The sequence below is a fragment of the Pristis pectinata genome, chromosome 31 (assembly GCF_009764475.1).
Source record: "Pristis pectinata isolate sPriPec2 chromosome 31, sPriPec2.1.pri, whole genome shotgun sequence".
NCBI lineage: Eukaryota > Metazoa > Chordata > Chondrichthyes > Rhinopristiformes > Pristidae > Pristis > Pristis pectinata.
Window position 1 is genome coordinate 950,838 of NC_067435.1, and position 19,443 is coordinate 970,280.

The 19,443-nt window shown below is 48.1% G+C and overlaps 1 protein-coding gene across 1 annotated transcript; it reads right to left on the bottom strand.

Annotated features, from left to right (window-relative positions):
- Nucleotides 1–246: 246 nt before the first annotated feature.
- On the bottom strand, nucleotides 247–19,170 carry LOC127585028 (RING finger protein 11-like). Its single transcript, XM_052042150.1, has 3 exons — nucleotides 18,869–19,170; nucleotides 7,912–8,081; nucleotides 247–5,317 (listed from the first exon to the last, which is right to left on the bottom strand). The coding sequence occupies exons 1-3, from the start codon at nucleotides 19,049–19,051 to the stop codon at nucleotides 5,146–5,148; spliced, it is 525 nt and encodes a 174-aa protein (XP_051898110.1). The 5' UTR covers nucleotides 19,052–19,170; the 3' UTR covers nucleotides 247–5,145.
- Nucleotides 19,171–19,443: the final 273 nt, after the last annotated feature.

Below are 19,443 nucleotides of genomic sequence, written 5' to 3' on the forward strand. Positions count from 1 at the left end.
TTACCAGGATGTTGCCTGGATTGGAGAGCATGTCTTATGAGGATAGATTGAGTGAGCTAGGGCTTTTCTCTTTGGAGAGAAGGAGAATGAGAGGTGATTTGATAGAGGTGATACAAGATGATAAGAGGCATAGATTGAGTGGACAGTCTGAGACTTTTTCCCAAGGTGACAATGGCTAGTACAAGGGGGCATAATTTTAAGGTGATTGGAGGAAGGTATTGGGGGGGGGGGGGGGGGGGGGGGAGAGGGAGGGGCGGGTGGAATATCAGAGGTAAGTTTTTTTTAAACAAGGAGTGTGGTGGGTGCATGGAACGCACTGCCGGCAGAGGTGGTGGGGGCAGATACATTAGGAACATCTAAGAGACTGTTAGATAGACACATGAATGATAGAGAAATGGAGGGCTATGTGGGAGGGAAGTGTTAGTTAGATCTTAGAGCAGGATAAAATGTCAGCACAACATTGTGGGCTGAAGGGCTGTAATGTTCTAAGTTTATCTCTACACAGCCACGGTTAAACCTTGGACTAATCTCCAGCCTTGGACACTTGAGCTTGCATTGGCTAAAATTAGCATGCAAAAATTTCAAAAAGTGCAGTTAATACCAGTTTTCTTTATACACTAAGTTGTTTTCTTGGTTTACATGATTTATGTCCAGCCAGGCACATCATCTAGCCAGGCAGATCAGCCTCTGTTCTGACTTAGTCAGATGATGGTAAGTTTCTGAACCCTAGGCTCAGTATCAACTGAAACTCTATTTCTATTGTTTCCACAGCCTGTTGGCACAAAAACTCACCCACATTGAATTGTGACTCCCAACCCTGTCATGATTTTCATTGTGGACTGTCCTGTCCAATAAAGAAATCCTAAGATTGCTTGCATTTCATCGTGTGCTTGGCTGGGCCGTGTGCTTGGCTGGGCCGTGTGCTTGGCTGGGCCGTGTGCTTTTATCGTGCATTCCTGGTGCTGCCATTTCCCAGGGAATAGTCTGAACCTTCCCTTTGACAGTGGAAGCTCTTTGCTAATGTTGAGTCTGCATGTAACAGACATTATGGAACAAGTCTCCCTCACAAGTGAGGGATGTGTTTTGGGAGGTGCCGTCACAAAATATAATTCAAAGTCAGACTTTCCCTCCTTTTTATGTTTCTATTATAAATCCTCGCTTAATGGGACAGCCGGTTCAGTCATTCCTGTGAGGGTGTGACTGCGGCACAGGTTTACATGGACAGACACAATTTCTCAACACGTTATTAGTTTTTAAGTTCTACATCTGCCTTACTTTCAGTCACAGACTGTGCAAGCTTACAGCAAATCCACACCCCTGTCTCCACCCCCACACACCCCCGTCCAAGTATCACATCAGCTCAGCAAGGCTTCATTTTCCATCAGGGGAGTCAGCCTGGCTTTGCTCTCTCCCACCAATGGGATCAACTTAGATCCATCTCAGGCACAGCACAAGGATAACTCTGAAGCTAAAAGCAGCTCAACTGCACATGCTTCACAAAGCAGGATTTCTAAATTAAAGAGACAGGGTGCAATCGCAGAGGATTTCAGTCTGCAGAGTTCTGAGGCAGCGCAAGGGTTACCCGGCACTTTGGAGGTTCCACCTGACGTCGTTAGGTAAAGGCACCAGCTGGTGTAGGAGCAGAGACCAGAGCATCACAGGGTGGATCACGGCTGATCTCAGCTGAGGGAGGATTCAGGGTGCTATAACTAAGCACAGTCAGCTGCTGTGGAAGTGCATTGAGGATAGAGGTGACTGCAATGCCCCACACCTATGGTCAAATAGAGACCAACAGTCACTCTCTGGGGTGGACCAATTGGAACCAGAGCCTAGTCTGAATCAATTCTAGGAGCCAGAGAACAACCAAGGGATGCCCTGCTACGACCAGAATTCTCCAAACTACACGGTGGCTGCTGGTTAACAACTGTAAGTCAGAAATAAATGCTCAACATCTGTACCTCCTGGGTGCAAATCACACCATCCTGTCAGATTATTTTAAATCTTTACATTAACACCTCCCCTAAAAATAGGAGAATTTTACACAAATGCACATGTAACAGTAAACCTGACCACATTCAGGTTTCACACTGCCTTGTCCTGGGTGCTGGGGACATCCATTGAAAGGGGTGCTCAAGGTCGCTCAGTGTACAGACCCAGAGAGACCAGGAGGGTTCCAGCTCCAAGCCCTGGGATAGTCACCATCAACTGATCTGAGAGGTACTAAGAATCTTCCAAGAATTCTGCTGCAGTCTCCAGGAAACATTCACATCCCAGGCAATAAAACATGAACATTTGAAAAACAAGATCATTCTTTAAACACTTTCTTTACAAAATCATGAAAAGTATTAGAAATGGGGTATAAATATCTGGTTGCTGGCCGGCTCTTGACCAACAGTTAAAGAGCCCGAGTGATTTGCACTGTGACAGAATTATAGATCGAGTCATACCCAGAGAACCCCTGCTATAAAGTACAAGGGTCCCCACCACACTGTCAAGTAACAGACCTTCACTCACAGCCCAGCTTCACACCTGATGGTCAGGGAGGCCAGCAGGAGGTACCACACCCACAGACACCACTGAGAGAACAGTGCAGCAGTCAACAAATGTAAGGAAAGTTTACTTCAAAATCTTTAAATGATCTACTGAAACCATCCTCCTCACATGAGGAAGAAGATTTACAGGGTAGAGGGGGAACAGCAGGAGAGGGGAAACAACTACTGACTGTCCAAGGATGATGAATTAAAAGGACAGTGAAAGAAGCTGGTCATTTGATGAATCAGGTTTCCTGCCTTTGTCACTTTCCGTGGTGGTTAATTAGCATCAAGATTCAGAAAACCTCCTACATCAACACGAGATCTCTGGAGCAAACATGCGTGGTAAATTGGGCCAATCCCTCGAAGCGTTCCACATGACTGCAGGCCAATGGCAGGCTTCTCCCAGATCTCCCGTGTGCAGAATCCAGCTGCCACAGACATCTTAGCACCCAGTGAAACCTCAGACCTTCTTTCCCACTGTTGGAAAACATCCAGAGCCTGCTGGTCAGGATCAAGGACAACAGATGCAAGAGAGGAAACACCTTCCTGCCCCAGCACAGGCTGCGGCAGATGCAGGATTCAGTAAAAGACAAAGTGTGGCTCCCTTGAAACATCTTCAACCTTTCCATCGCTCTTAAAACTATTCGCTCCCTCCTTACAGTTCCCAGCGTTCCGGCAGGAAGGTCCCGAGTTCGATTCCAACCAAGCACCAAGGAGGCTGCTCTCAGGAGCATGGGTGGGTTGCTGTAGGGAGCTCAGCAGCCTTGGGTCAGAGGGGTGCTGCTAATTCACTGACTGCTGGACAAGTGAGAGATAGCTGAAGGACAAGGCACATCACCATCTCCACGTCACATACCATCCAAGCCTGGAAATATAATGCCATCCCTGCAACACTGCGATGTTCCAGTGCAGGAAGCCCCACCTTCTCCCGTCCCAGCTCTGTGGGCTGAGGTGGCTGACGAGGTGAGTGTGCTCCCTGCAGACACTGTCACAAGAGGTGCTTGATAAGACGGGTGTGTGGACAGTTTGCTCTTCCAGTGTTTGCATTGTACTCCCGTACAGCTCCAGGGATTCAGACGTCCCAGATGCTCTTCCGCCATCTCGACTGGTCACAGGTCGGGGATTTCCATGAGTCTGTGAAGCTGCATCTTGAAGGAGATCAATCCCTTCCCAGAGCATGGAGTAGACCATCAGAGGTCTGGTGGTGAGCCGTGGTCACATCGGGGTATCGGAACAGGCTGAACACAGCAAGTCTCGGTGCCAGGGAGGTTGCCCTGGAGGAGGGTGCTGATGTTGGTTTGTTAATGAATTGGGAGGATTTTGCAGAGATAGCATTTGGGGAAGCACTTCAGTACTTTGAGGTGCCAATAATCCCCATCTCTGTTGCAGCCTGCTCGACAATGAGCCCAGTGCTTGAGGATGGAACTCTGCTTCTCTCAGCTGCTGAAGGCTGTGCACAGGTGGTGGAGTACTTCATCATCAATGACTGCCTTCGCTGAGATGTGGCTCACAACATTCGGAAAATGATCCACATCTTCCAGAGCCACAGTCAGGGAAGTGTTGTGTCGCAGGGCAGGTTGGCAGAGGATGAGGAGGCCCATTCTCTCACCGACGGTGTTGAAGGGGTCCACGGGAACTCTGAGCTCCCCTTTGGGTGTGTTACACAAGCAGTCATCTGTGTTCTGCAGTTTGGGGCTGGAACGTCCTTGGCTCTGGAGTGGAGACAACATAGGATTAAATGTTTCCCGTTTGTCCTGGAGATTAGGTCCATCCCAGCAGGAAGCTTGCAGCAGGTGAAGTACACCCACGCAGAGAGAAATGACAATGATGCAGCATCTTCACCATGCAGACTGCAGTGGTTCAAAGTAGCACCTCATCAAGGGCAGCAAACCCCGGCCCCGTCAGCAACCACATCCTGAGTTTGAAAAAGAATCAACTCCCACCAACAATCACTGCCAAGGTTCCGAGTCTGTTCAAATGACCCTTCAACTTCCCATCATCGGTGGAATCATCAACCTGCCCAGTGAAGGATTATCCAGGTTTAAACCCAGCCCACCGCCAATCACAAACCAGGGTCCCACAGCAGTTGTACAGCCGGAAGCAGCCACCGAGGTGAAGGCATCGTGGCAATTGACCACCAACAAAAGGAGGAAAATCACCCTTAAAGGTCAAAGCCAAGTTTCTGCTTTGTCCTTCAGTGAGCGAAGCCGATGGTGTGAAGGGCACCAATACCGTACGTGCAAAGAAAGCTAAAGAACCAAACGCCTTTGCGCTGTTTGAGCGGCACTCCTGCCCTCACTCTGGTTTTAATCACTTCCCTTTCTGCTGGTCAGTGTTAAGTAGAACATTTGGCCAAGTGGCAGCATCGTCAGCTGGACAAATGTACTGTCTGGTACGAACAAAAGCTATGGTTGATTTTCTGGGTGGGGTGGAGGGAGGGGTGGGAGAAGGACGACAGGATAATTCTTTGGTCTGAGTGAGTGCAAGATTTCCCCCCTTTTCACCCCAAACCGTCCACCACCCTCCCACCACCCCAGCCCTGCCCATTTCTTCACTCCTTTTGGCAGCACGACATTCAAAGTGCAGTGAGGCTTGGCGAAGCCAAGTCAGGTCAGTTGGTCTCATAGGAGGAGAGCAAGGCTGCATCCACGGGCTCCATACACGACGGGCAAGTGAAGGACCTCATGAGCCACTCGTCGATGCATTCCATGTGGTATATATGCATACACGGCAGGAACCGGATCGGATCGCCGTATACAAAGTCCATCATGCAGATCACACACCTACGGGGACAAAGAATGTACAAAAATTATTTAACTAGCATGTAGATGGAACAACAGAGAGCAGACGGTTGATGTACACAAGTGGTGGCTGGTCAGGAAGGAACAAACCAAATGATATGCTAAACAGGGCCACAGGGCAGACAGTTCTAAACCACTGGTTAGACCTGGGCTGGAGGGATGCACATGTGCACCTCTGGGCACCATGGGGAGAGCAACAAAGCCCGGAGGTGGTGCAGAGGAGATTTACTGCACCAGCCCCAGGGATGAGGCTTCAGTTATCCAGAGAGGCTGGGTCGTTCTCTGTAGATGACAGAAGTTCTGAGGGGGTGCCAGGAATAAATGTGGAGACCCTGTGACCACGGCAGGGTGGTCAGTATCCACAGAACGCAATGTTAAGTAATTAGCAAAACAGGGAATATGAGGCACTTTGATATGAAGGATTAGCCAGTTGTGATCTGAAATAACGACGAAAGCAGGGGTGGGCCACTTGGCCCCTCCCCTTCCACCTCTCCACTGTTTCCACGCTATTTCCTCGATTTCCTTTCCCCGAGTCTCAGTCTGTGGGGGACACACGGCAACTTTGGCTAGTTTCTTCCTTTGTAAACATTAATGTCTCTCATTACGATATGTCAATGCCCTACCTTCCCTCATTGGTGCTGAGTGAATCCCCAGCTCCCAGTCTGCGCTCTGTGGAACCCGACTACCTGCACGGGTCTGGATCGGGTGGGTACATTCAGGTCCGGATCAGACCAGGTAACACTGTGCCATACTGCCCAGTACTTCAGCCAGACAGGAGCAGCCGTGTTGCATTGACACGTACAGGGGGCTGACAAGGGATTTGCCCGATGGGTTGGTTACTTTCAGACAACTTCAGGGAGTTTATAGGGAACGTTGCCCAGGGTCAGGAGGCACCTCCGTGGGCATCAGTTCCAGTTGTGAGTGGGAGCCATAGACAGGCAGTGACAAGCGCTTGCTGCAGAAAGGAGCGAGTGATGTCCCTAGGCTGCAAGTGCTTTTTTTCAGGCATGGATGTTAAGTGTGACTCAGGTCAGTGTCCAGGCACAATGTCCTGCAAGTGCCTCTGGGTCAGGTCAGGTTACGTCACATCGGAACAAAGATTAAAGGTGTTCAAAATTCGGACTGGCTGAGGTTGGACCAGCTTCTAATTTTACACCTGAGCCGACTGTCAATCACAACAGATTCAAAATTACCTTCCATAGAGGCAGACAGCACACAAACAGGCCCTTCAGCCCATCCGGTCTGCCCTACCACCAACCACCCACATCCACTAATCCAATTTTATTCTCCCCACATTCCCATCAACTCCCCCCAGATTCTACCCCCCACCCACACACTGGGGGAAATTTACAGCAGTCGATGAACCTAACAACCCGCACGTCTTTGGGATGTGGGAGGAAACCAGAGCACCCGGGGGAACCCCACACAGTCACAGCGAGGACATGCAAACTCCACACAGACAGCAGCAGAGGTCAGATTGAACCCGGGTCACTAAGCTGTGAGGCAGAACACTACCCGCTGCAGCACTGTTGCTGCTCTCCACAAGGAACTGGATGTTACCCAACAGTAAACACCAGGGCTATAGATCAAAAGTCCCCCACCTACGTGCAGCCCCCTGTGCATTTTCACATGATGGAAACGTTGCTGGAAAGAGCATTAATCACCGTCCCTAACTGGCCTCAGGAGACTTGCTGAGCCATTTCACAGGAGTTATCAATGCATTACTCACAGGCTGCATTCACACTAAGGCAGGTTGTAAGCCAGTGGCAGGTTTCCAACTACAAGCTGCTCTGCAATTACTTACCTAGGCTACACCTACGGCACGTTCCAAGTCTGCAGCCTCTGCCGCCGTGTAGCACTTCAGGTAGAGCTGCTGCCCGACAAATCCAGTGACCTGGGTTCAATCCTGAGGTCTGGTGCTGTCTGCGTGGAGTTTGCACATTCTCCCTGTGACTGTATGGGTTTCCTCCCATCTCCCAAATAGTAGTGGTTAATAGGTTAATTGGCTACTGCATACTACCCCTAGTTTAGGCAGGTGGTAGGAGAACTGGGGGGAATTAATGGACATGAGAATAAGTGACAGGGAAGTAAGTGATGGAAGGGTTTAGATGGGATTGCTCTGGTAAATGGCATAGACACGATGGACCGAATGGTCTCCTTTCACATCATGATATAGGAGGAGGAGGAGGAGGAGGAGAAGGAGAGCAGGTGAACAGGAACCTGCCGACACACACCATCCTGACTTGGAAACGTACCGTTCCCTCACCATCACTGGGTCTGCAGCCGGAATCACTGCCCAACCCTACAATGGGAGCAATGCCAGGACTAAAGCAGTTCACCACCACCTCAAAGGCAGCAAGAGACCGGCCAGGAATGTCTGCAGCCCAAAAACGAATTCAATATAAATGTCCTCCCCTGTCAGTGAACCAGAGGATTGAGGCACAATCCGGTAGTTCCATGCTCAGTGATAACTCATTCAGTTAACTTAAAGTTCCCAACAACCACAGAAAAAAATAAACCCTGGGATCATCATTTGAGTAATTTAAGCACCATGCTGTTGTTACCAGGATACTCACTCCTTGATCTTCTTGTTTTGGGTTTCCCTGCCGCAGTCAAAGCTGCCCTTGGGAAGGTGCTGGATCAGGCCGAGTCTCTGTGCTATTCGAATCTGTTCCTCCTCCGTCAGCTGTGTTGCCAGGCGGGTTTGACTCGGTGTTGGGTGATAAACTGGAATTTGTGCTTGTTCCTGAAACACATGGAAATCATTTCTTGGGTATCCAGGAGTTTCAGCTGACAAGATTAAGAAGCCCATTCTGACCAAGTTGTTCATTGTTCAGTTGCTTCAGGGGTTCCACTACTCCCTGGCAGGGGGTTGGTAACCACAGGACAGGAACTTGAAGTGACTAACAGTGGGAAATTCTACTTAGTGAGTTGCCAAAACCGGAACACACAATGGAAGCAAATTCAATAACATAGCTCCAAAACAGAACAGGATAATACTTGAGCACAAAATCTCTACAGAATGCAAGGGAAGAGGAGGAGACGGGGACCAACTGCACAATGTGCTGCATCGTTCTGTAAGGTTTGTCCAAAAGCACGGCAGGCAGGAAAAGCAGTGTCTGGTTGGACATGAACCAACTAAACCACCAAGTACCCAGGGACAATCCCAGAGCTGAAATCGGGCAGAGTGTTCACTCAGCAGCCCAGGGCTAAGAAAGAGGAGGGACCATCAGTTAAATCCTGAGTAGTGTGCAGGCAGGAGTGTTACACTGGCCATGATCACAGTAACCTTCACTTCAAGGACAGCCTTAAACAGATTATTGGTGGCACTTGTCAAATTTACCCCAGAGGAAACATGGAGCAAAATATCATTAGAGCATCACACCAAACATTGAACTCAGAAACCCACATCGATTATCCGAGTTATCAGGTGTTGGGTCTCTAAACCAGCTAAAACAATGGGAATGATAAACATGGTTCAGCTAGAGACTATTAATATTACTGTTGTAAGCAGTTCTTAATGTTATTTTAACAAAGTGCTTGTAGGTAAACAAGATAATTAATAGATAAAAATAGGAAATGCTGCTCAGTAGGTCAGGCAGCATCTGTGGCTGGGTCACACTAGCCTTTTCTTTTTTATTTCAGATTTCCAGCATCTGCAGTACTTTGCTTTTGGAGCTTGCCCTGAAATCATTTCTTTCCTTATGTTTATCCTTTTGCATAAATTGTGGCTTTTCCTCTTGGGGAACATTCCCCTCTGTGTCTACCAGTTTCAGTCTCTCACAAAATGTTGCTGTTTTAACACTCTCAGCCTTGGACCAGTGAGTAACACCCGTCTCCCTAGTCACCAATTTCACAGACCCATGCATCATGATCTTAGCTGAGAATTCAGTGCGGTGCTGTGGGAGTGCAGCACTGTCAGCCCTGCCGGATTTAGGGAGATCCAAGACTAAGGCCCAGTTGCCCTCTTAGATGGGCACAATGTTCCCCGGCACTATTCTGAGCTGAGTGTTTGGAGGAAGGGGCAGGGAAGATCAAAGGAAAGCAACAAGGCTGGAAAGGATGATTTAACGAACTACCTGCACAGGAGCCACTATAATTAGTATTTGTTTCACTGGGTAAGATAATCAGAAACCTTACAGCAAGTGGAGGAGCCCTTCGTCACCAGCTGGTTAAAGGACCTATGTGTGATGCTTGGCACAACCCAGTTGCTTCATTTCGCTATCAAACCAGAGTTAAAACTGCCTTCAGTACTGAGGAACCATGTGCTATGTTAGTGGGTTCATCCCCACACGCAACAGCAGCCTTCAATCAACAGCGTGCAACACTGCAGATGCAAAAATTAGTCAAAGAACTTCCTGAACAACTCAGCCTCACCGCATTCCCCCAACACCGCCCACAGCAACCGAGTAAACAGAGCAATCAGAAGCACTTGGAACTGCTGGAGCAGTCAGTCTTCCTGGTTCCTGTGGTGCTGAGGAACGTATCAGACAACCAGCTGTGTGCGCGCGTGCAAACACACACACACACCCCCATGCACCCACACACCCACACACAGGCAGACACACACCCACACACACACACTCACACACACCCAATTTCACTCCCTTCTGCTGATCTCTGGATTACAGCTCTAAAGGCCTAGCGACCACCAGTACTTCGTTCAACGGGAAACGGTACAGCACAAACACAGGCCATCAACACTCTCCACATGCTTGGAGTGCAGCTGCAAACCCACAGAAGCTCAACAACAACACAAGAAGCTCCACAACATCCAGGACAAAATAGGCCACCTGATCCATACCCCACCCACCCCTTTAAACATCCATTCCCTCCAGCCCCAGTGCACCATGACTAGAGTACACCATCTACATTATATTCAGTATATGACTTGGACAAAAGTGAAGGTGGGTTGATTGTAAGTTTGCAGACGAGACAAAAATTAGTGGCGTTGTGGATAGTGGGGAAGGTTGTTAAAAGATTCAGCAGAATAGAGAGCGGTTGGAAATGTGGGCAGAGAAGTGGCAGATGAAGTTTAATCCGGACAAGTGTGAGGTGCTGCACTTTGGGGACTAAATAATGAGGGAAAAGTACACAGTCAATGGCAGGACCCTGAGGAGCACTGATGTACAGGCAGATCTTGTGGAGCAAGTCCATAGCTCCCTGAAAGTGACAAGTAGATAGAGTGGTAAGGAGAGCATACGGCATGCTTGCCTTCATTGGTCAGGGCATTGACTTTTAAAGTCAGGAAGTCATGTTGCAGTTGTATAAAACTTTGGTTAGGCCACATTTGGAGTATTGTGTGTAGTTCTGGTCACCCCATTACAGAAAGGATGTGGAGGCTTTGGAGAAGATGCAGAAGAGGTTCACCAGGATGTTGGCTGGATTAGAGAGTATGACCTATAAGAAATTGGACAAACTTGTATTGTTTTCTCTGGATTGCCACAGGCTGAGGGGAGACCTGACAGAAGTTTATAAAATTATGAGAGGCACAGATAGGGTAGGCAGTCAGAATCTTTTCCCCAGAGTAGAAATGTCAAATACTAGAGGACATGCATTTAACGTGAAAGAGGAAAGTTTAAAGTTGACTTGAGAGGCAAATTTTCTTTTACACGGAGAGCGGAGGGTACCTGGAACATGCTGCCGGGGAGGTGGTAGAGGCAGATGCAGTAGCAATGTTTAAGAAGCATTCAGACAGACACGTGAACCGGTGGGAATTGAAGGGTACAGATTAGTTTAAATTGGTATCATGGTCGGCACAGACGTCAGGGGCCAAAGGGCCTGTTCCTGTGCTCTACTGTACTGAGTACATTGTGCATTTTTCAAATCCATCACCCCTACTGTCAAAGAGATCATGGGCACCTGCTGGTTCCTCCAAGTTACATACAACCCTGACTGGGAAATATACTGCCATTCCTTTATTGTGGAAGAGTCTAAATCCTGACCCTCCCTACACAAGAGCACTGTGAGAGCTCCCCCACCAGAAGGGCTACAAAGGTCAAGTAGGTGGTTACCACTCACTTCCCCCAGGGCAGTGAGGGGTGGGCAATATTTATTGACCATGCACTCACAAAAAAATTTAACCCAACCAAATATTCAACCCAAATAGTTTGCAGAAACTTCCCGAAGATAATCCAGTTAAGTCCTCTTTCCCTCTCCTTGATATTCTTTCTCCTTCAATTACTTTTCTAATTCCAAGTCAACCCAACAATTGCATCAATACCCACCACCTTATCCCAAACATCCCAAATCCCAACAGCTTGTTGTATAAAAGGAATTTTTTTGCTGCCTCTGCTTCATGTGGAAATCGTTTTGATTCTCTGCCACTTAACAAATAACTTCAGCCGCTGGGAAGAGTCTCCCTTTGCTTTCTTTGTCTAAATCCCTGATTATCTTAAACCCAAAGTGCCCTGTGATGCTTTATCATGAGAACTGGCAGACAATTCCCAGTTTCCGGGTAAACAAGATTCACAGCATGGGTGGGTTTTTACTGGATAGTGATCAGGAGCCGGAATCACAGGTGGTCTCCCCTTCGCCACCCCCCTCCCCTGCCAACTGATCACACGCACCCCTCACCAATGTCGATCATTCCCCTCCCCTGCCAGTAATGTTTATAATCGCCCATCCAACCAAACCCCACCCCCGGTATGCCCAATCACCCACCCTCGTGACCCAGTGCACCCAATCACCCTTCCCCCTTCTGGCTTACCCAATTACCCTTCCCCATCAACCCCACCAACATGCCAAATCACATGCCCCTCCCTCAGCACCCACGCCCAATCACATGCCCCTCCCTCAGCACCCACGCCCAATCACATGCCCCTCCCTCAGCACCCACACCCAATCACATGCCCCCGCCCTATCAGCATGCCCAATCACTTGGCCCCAAGCCCTACACCCAAACACCTGTCCCACCCCAGCAGCATATCTCACTTACTGTGGTCTGTTCTCTGTGAGCCCTTTTCCCTTTCTGTTCCTCCCGAATCCTGATCCTTTCTTTCTTACTCTCAGCCATGTTGTGCTGTCTTCCTTTCTCCCTAGCCTGTGGCTTTTTCTGTCTCTCTTTTGTTCTTTGTGCGTGTGCGTGCGTGTGTACGTTAAGCTCTCTCTGTCCTGGTCTGGCTTTACTGCCTTGCCTTTCGGTCTTCTAAAGCCTGCTGTATTCCAACACGTAGCAATCCTTTCTGGAAAAGAAAAGCCACAAAGAGTTCAGCAGCAGGAATACCCAGGTGCCCACCCTTAGATTTAAACAACATCTTCCCTTATTAACCAGTCTATATATCTTTGTACATAAAGCCCTTCTCCCAGCAGGGCACTACATCTGTGGTTCATGGACTATATATATCCTCAACCAAAACCTCTTTCCCAGGTCTATTTATAGTCCAACCCTATACTGTGGTTAAACATCTAATTATATCCTGATCTATACCTGCGGTCCTTCAACTATTTACAAAGGCCACCCCCATATCCATGAAACATGACAAGCTGTTCCACCATGCCTCAAAGCCTCAATTCATGGTCTGCCTGACCATGTGATGTTGAATAAGCAGGCGTTTTGTGTTCCCTAGCTAAAAAAAAACCCAAGGAATGTTATAAAGGTTATCTATGAAGTACATGAAAGGGAACCCTATTAAATTTGAGCTGGAAGGTTTTCTTTTTTCTTCCTATGGGGAAGTACCACAGTACCAGCCTTGAAATCACAGGCACTGCCCCATTCCATTCCCAGATTTGTCATGAGTAAGATACTAACTTGGGTTGCAAGATTGTCCTCAACTAACGTAACACTAAATCAGTCCCAGGAGAAAAGTACGTGAATGTGGTGAGAAGTTTAGAGAATGATGGAATTGTTACCGCAGAGCATTTACCCAATGCCAGGTCTCTGTCAATCAATCCACCTGGCTTGTTCCCCAAAGCCCTGCAAAGTGTCTATCCCATTCCCTATTCAAACCAGAGAAGAAGAGACTTTTTTTTAGACTAACGAGTTGTGATCTGCAACAAAAACAAGAAACAGAAGCAGAGTGAGCCACACGCCCCTCTCCCCTGCTCCACCTTCAATGAAGTCACGGCGGATCTTTTCCCTGCACTGACCCCAGAGCCTTCGATTCCCTTAAATTTGTAAAAAGCTAGCAATCTGTCTTGAATATCTGTCAGTGACAGAGCCACCACAGCCCTCATGGGTAGACAAATCCAAAGATTCACCACTGTCTGGGTGAAGAAATTTCTTCTCATCTAGGTCCTGAATGGCCGATCCCTTAGTCTGAACCCATGACCCCTGGTTTTTGATACTCAGCCTGGGTAAACGTCTTCCCTGCAACCACCCTGCCAAGCCCCACAGCAAATTTGCTTTGTTTCATTGATATCACCTCTCATACTTTGGGCTCAGTTGCTTAATCCCTCCTCGTAGGACAGACACCCCAGGAATTAATCCTGTGAACCTTCAATGCACAACCTCAATTGCAAATCAATCCTTCCCTAGGTAGGGAAACTAGAGCTGCAGTATTGTGCATGTGTATGGTCTCGCCAGGGCCTTACAGAGGTGGAACAAAACGTACTCAATACCTCTTGCAATAAAGACTAACTTACCACAACAACATATTGCAGCCCTTGTGCCTGCTCTGGCATTCACGGCTAATCCCTAATCCCAGCACTACTCTGCACTAGCCCCTTATCCCTTGATTCACTTAAAATCAAAATCTGTCGGTCTCTGCCTTGAATATACTGAGCGACTGAGGCACCACAGCCCTTTTGGTTGAGAATTCACTATCCTCTGGCTGAAGAATTTTTTTCATTTCTCTGCTGACTGGCCAATCACTTATTTTGATCCCATTTACCTTTCTAATTGTTCCTGCCCGTTTACTTTCAGTGATCTGGGTACAAGATGTCTCGAGCCCGCTGAAAACCAACACCTTACAATCTTTAACCATTGAAAAAATACTCCACTTTGTTTTCTACCAAGGGGATAAGCCTCACATTTTTCCAAATGACATCCCCTCTGCCATTTTCTCACTGATTCACTTAGCCTGTCTCTATCCTCCAGGTCTCCCTGCATCCTCCTTATGATCCACATTGCCACCCAGCTTTGTATCATCCAGAACCTTGGATACAGTACCCCGTCTCCTTATCCAAAGTACAGATACAGATTGTGAGCAGACTGAGGCTCCACCACTGATCCCTGCAGCACCCAACCTGAATGACTCTTTTATTCCTAATCTGTTTTATGTCTGTTATCCAATCGTCAATTAACCCCAATCCATGTGCTTTCATTTTAATAACCCCTCATATGATATCTTACTGAAGACCGTCTGAAAGTCTAAATACACATCAGCTGGTTCCATTTATCTAATTCCAACCTCAAAAACCTTTGTCAAATGTGATTTCCCTTTCATGAATCCATGCAAACTCTGCCCAGTTCTATAATTATTTTACTGTTGCCCAAACAATTACATTGCACGAGAACGCTCTGGAGACATTCTGTCCAGGGTAATCCTACCCTCACTGTGTCATCAAGTGTTAAGGCTGGTGAACCAAGACATGTAGGTGGATTTAATCACCTGGGATCAAAGTGACTAGCACAACAGCCCCAAGGGGCCAAATGGCTTTCTCACACCAAGAACCTTTTAATGAGACTTTTAAGGGTTGAAAAAGCCCAAAGAACCTTATAGAGTTAATATACACAATAGAAGCAGTAGAGTCATAGAGCTGTACAACACAGAAACAATTCAACCACACCACCTATCTACACAAATCCCATCTGCCTTTATCAGACTTGTATCCCTCTGCTCCTTTCCTATCCAATCATCGGTCCAAACATGTTTTAAATATTGTAATTGTACCCGCCTCCACCACCTCCTCTGGCAGCTCCTTCCACACACCCACCACCCTCCGTGAGAAAAACCTACATCTCAGATCTCCTTTGAATTTCTCCCCCCTCACCTTAAACCTGCCCCTACAGCTCTAGACTCCCCACCCGAGGAAAAAGACTCTGATTACCTACCCCATCTATGCACCTCATCATTTTATAAACCTCCGTAAGGTCATCCCTCATCCTCCTGTGTTCCAGTGGGAATAAAACCAGCCTATCCAATGTCTCCTTATAACTACAGTCCTCTAATCCAGGTAATCTCTTCTGCATGCTTTCTGTTGCTAGTACATTCTTCCTGTTGTGTGTGACCAGAACTATACAGCCAGGCCAATGCTTTGCACATCTGCAACATGACATCCCAACTCTTATACTCAATGCCTCGGCCTTTGAAGACAAGCATTCCAAATGCCTTCTTTAAGATATCTATTTATTAGTCACACGTACATCGAAATACACAATGCGTCTTTTTGCATTACTGAGAATGTGCTGGGGCAGCCCGCAAGTGTCGCCACTCCTCTGGTGGCTACATAGCATGCCCACAGCTCCTAACCCATATGTCTTTGGAATGTGGGAGGAAACCGGAGCACCCAGAGGAAACCCACGCAGACACGGGGAGAATGTGCAAACTCCTTAGAGACAGCGGTGGGAATTGAACCCGGGTCGCTGGCGCTGTAGTAGTGTCACACTAACCACTACACTATCATGCCACCTATCCTTCACTACCCTATGCACCCCAAGGTCTCTCTGGATATCAACACTCCTAAGATCCCTCCATTTATTGTACTTATCCCGCGTATACCCCTCATACCTCCTTTGCTATTCAATAAGATCCAACAAATTCCCACATCCTTTAATATTAAAAAATCTTCTTACTCTGTGAATGAGCCTCCACAGGCCTCTGAAATAGAGAATTCCAAAAATTCATCACCCTTTGGGCGAAGAAACAACATGTCGGTGATAATAAACCTGATTCTGATTCATCTCAGTCCTGAATGGTCAATCCCTTCATTGAAGACCACAATTCAACATATTCCAACAGAGAAAGCATCAACTCCACACTTACCCTGCCAAAATCCTTAGGGATTTTATGTGTTTTAGAGAGATCACTTCTCATTCTTCCAAAATCAAGAGGTTAAAGACCTAACCTATCTTTCCCCATATGACAAACTCAGGAATCCATGTTCTGAACCTTTGCTGCACTTCCTCAGTTGCAGGTACATCCTTCCCTAGATAGGGAGACCAGGCCTGGGTGCAGACCATGGATTCCACACATCATTCTGATTGCTCAAGCACTCTTATATTTTTAAATCCATCCCTGGAAGCAGTTGACACCATAGCTCATCATCCCTTTTACTTCAAAGACAGTAGCACATGGACAATGCAAGTTCTGCTTACTAAATCCCCATAACACTGACCTGCACCTCAGAACTGTGCCCAACATTCCTGTGTTACATTTTCACTTCACTCACGCACATTTTAAATCTGTAGATATACGTAAAGGGAACGTAGATAAACATGACGGGAGAAGGGAATAGATTATGTTTAAGGAATAACGGAATGGGAAGGGCCCTATTTGGAGCATGGACCAGTTGGGGCAAAGGGTCTGTTTCTACGCCATAAATTCTGGATTCCTCCTACAAGAAAAATGTTTCTGTCTCCACCATTTCAAATCCTTTCCTATCACATCACCCACCAATCTTCCTTCCTACAAGTGTGCTCAAATCACCATCTTAAAGCCACTCCAGAGACACTTCACAAACCACAAAGTAATGAAACAATAGTACAAGGTTCCAGATAGCAAAAGAATTAAGAAGGGACTGTGTAAATATGTGAGTGTCAACAACCGATAAATGCAGCTGACTTAGTTTGAGACAGATTAACATTACGACAAATACCTCTCAAATCTGTGTCTCAGTACAGGTAATTACTGGCAAAATTCACCAGAATCTTTCCACAGTAGTTCAGGTAAACCTGGAACCCTTTAAAACATCATAAATACAGCCATTATCATTTCAGAAATTGCTCTGGCAAGCAGTCCTAGCCATCTCCATCCATTCCATTTATCCCCAGGATAATCACTGTTCAGCTCAATTCACCCCTTCCATCCCCAAAACTACAGATTCCTGCTGGAATACCACAGAGCCGATGACCATGCAAGCACCCATTCCATGTGCGCGCCTGGGCAGTGAGTGCTGACAGGCTGTTGGACTGCGGAGAGAACGGCGAGGCTTCCCTTGTCCCCATGTGCATTTTCAAGGATTTATTGGTTACAGAATAGACTCCCACTCCTTTCCTTGCAAGGGGACCTAATGCAGTACCCAGAGCCCCACGGGAATTTCTGGCTTCATGACAACACCAGCCACAAAATCACTGGAGTAGATGGAAACTTGGGATCCCTTTTAATATGTTCCACCAAATGTAGGCTGACACTTCACTGAACCAGGAGCAGTGCCCTGGAGGGAATGCTATTGTCAGAGGAAGCATCAATACAAGGCTCCTCCAACCCAGCTAAACTCTTGGTGATGCAGAAGATCCCAGCAACCATCTCAAAGAGCTTCCTTCAGAATCCAGGTTTATCCTCCAATCAACACCCGAGATTAATCAGTCATTATCCCACTGCAGGTTTCTGGGATTTACAGTTTTCAGCCTTAAGTTACTGAATACCCCTACACCTCAATCAGCATTGTACCACCATTTGAATTTGGAGCAGGAGGCCCCTCAGTCCTGCTTTGCCATTTAATAAGATTGTGGCTGATCTGATTTTAACCTCAACTCTGCATCCCCATCAATCCCCCACAACCTTTCACCCCATTGCTTGTCAAGCATCTGCCTACTTCTGCCTCAAAACATTCAAGAAGAGTTTCAAAGATTCACAGTTCTTTGGGAGGAAAAAAAAGTCACCTCATTGCTGTCTGAAATGGGCAACCCTTCAATTTCTAAATATTCCCACAAGGAGACATCCTCATCCATCCTGTCAAGTACCCCCAGGATCCTGAAGTCCAGCGTATGTGAGCCCAAAGTTTCCAGGGCTTTACATCGGCTTGGGGAGTTGCTAACATGTGAAAAGTGTTGGAGAAGTGCAAGTTCTTCACATGGTGCTCTCGATTACTTTCCCAAACCTTCTGTGGTATGCAAGTGACTGGGTTCCACTTTTTAACTTTAATTATAATTTAGGAAGTCTGCAGCTGGAGTCTTCAATAAACATTTGCATCTTTGATCTTTCTGCATTCAAGGTGCAGAGAGCTTGACCCCACATTATCTTGGTGTTACAGCCAAGCCTTCGCCAACCCTCGACTCTCCATGAGCCTAACTCGGATGCTAAGTGAAGTAAAGGTGTGAGTGGGTGCTACACTGTCAGAGGAGCCCCAGATTCCAGGGCACTGTTTCAAAGACAGCAGTGATTTAACCCCAGCCAACACTTACACCCAGACCAACTTCACACAGGCACCGGCCCTTCGGCCCGCCACGTCCATGTTGACCCTCTGCACTGATCCCTTTCACCTGGCCATGATCAGGTCATTTATTATGGGATCTTGCTGTGCAGAGAGGCCCTGCGCGGCGGCAGCGATAGGACAGCCGCCTGCCAGGCGCCAGAGTGCGCTGGAAGGGACGTGCCCGGCGGTATGCGAATGCACACTGTGTGGTTCGACCTGCCCCGGCCGCGCACCGACCTGCTCCGGTGGGGAGGCCGCGGGCGGCCTATGCAGCGCGGCCCCGAGCGCTCCGTCCGCCCCAGGCCCGGCCCCGGGCCCAGTCCCGGCGGCCCCGCCGCCCGCTCCGTCTCCGGCGTAACTCGCCGAGTCATTCAGCAGCGAGATGTCGTCGCCCGTCTGCGACTTGAAGCAGTTGCCCATTGTGGAGTCGCCAATGGAAGTTTTAATGGTTAAAGTGTGACTGAACGTCCGAGGGCCGCCGCCCGGGAGCGGACATCACCAGCGCCAGACTCCCGCCGCACCGCCCGCCGCCGCCGCCGCCACCGACCTCTCGCACTAACCTGATTCCCGCGGGGGTGGGAGGGCTGGTTGGCTGATAGACGGTCCGGTCGACCACTCCCCAGCGTCGCCGCTGCTCAATCGAAAAGACAGAGCCAATCACGAGGAGAGGGGGTGGGCGGGTTCTGCTTGTGCACCCTAACTTGCCGCTGGTTTGATGGGCGCCTGGGCCGGGTAATCCGGGCGGAGAGCTGGGAGGGGGCGGGACAGAGACGCACGCCAAAGTGACAGCGACGTCTGCCATTCACGGGGAG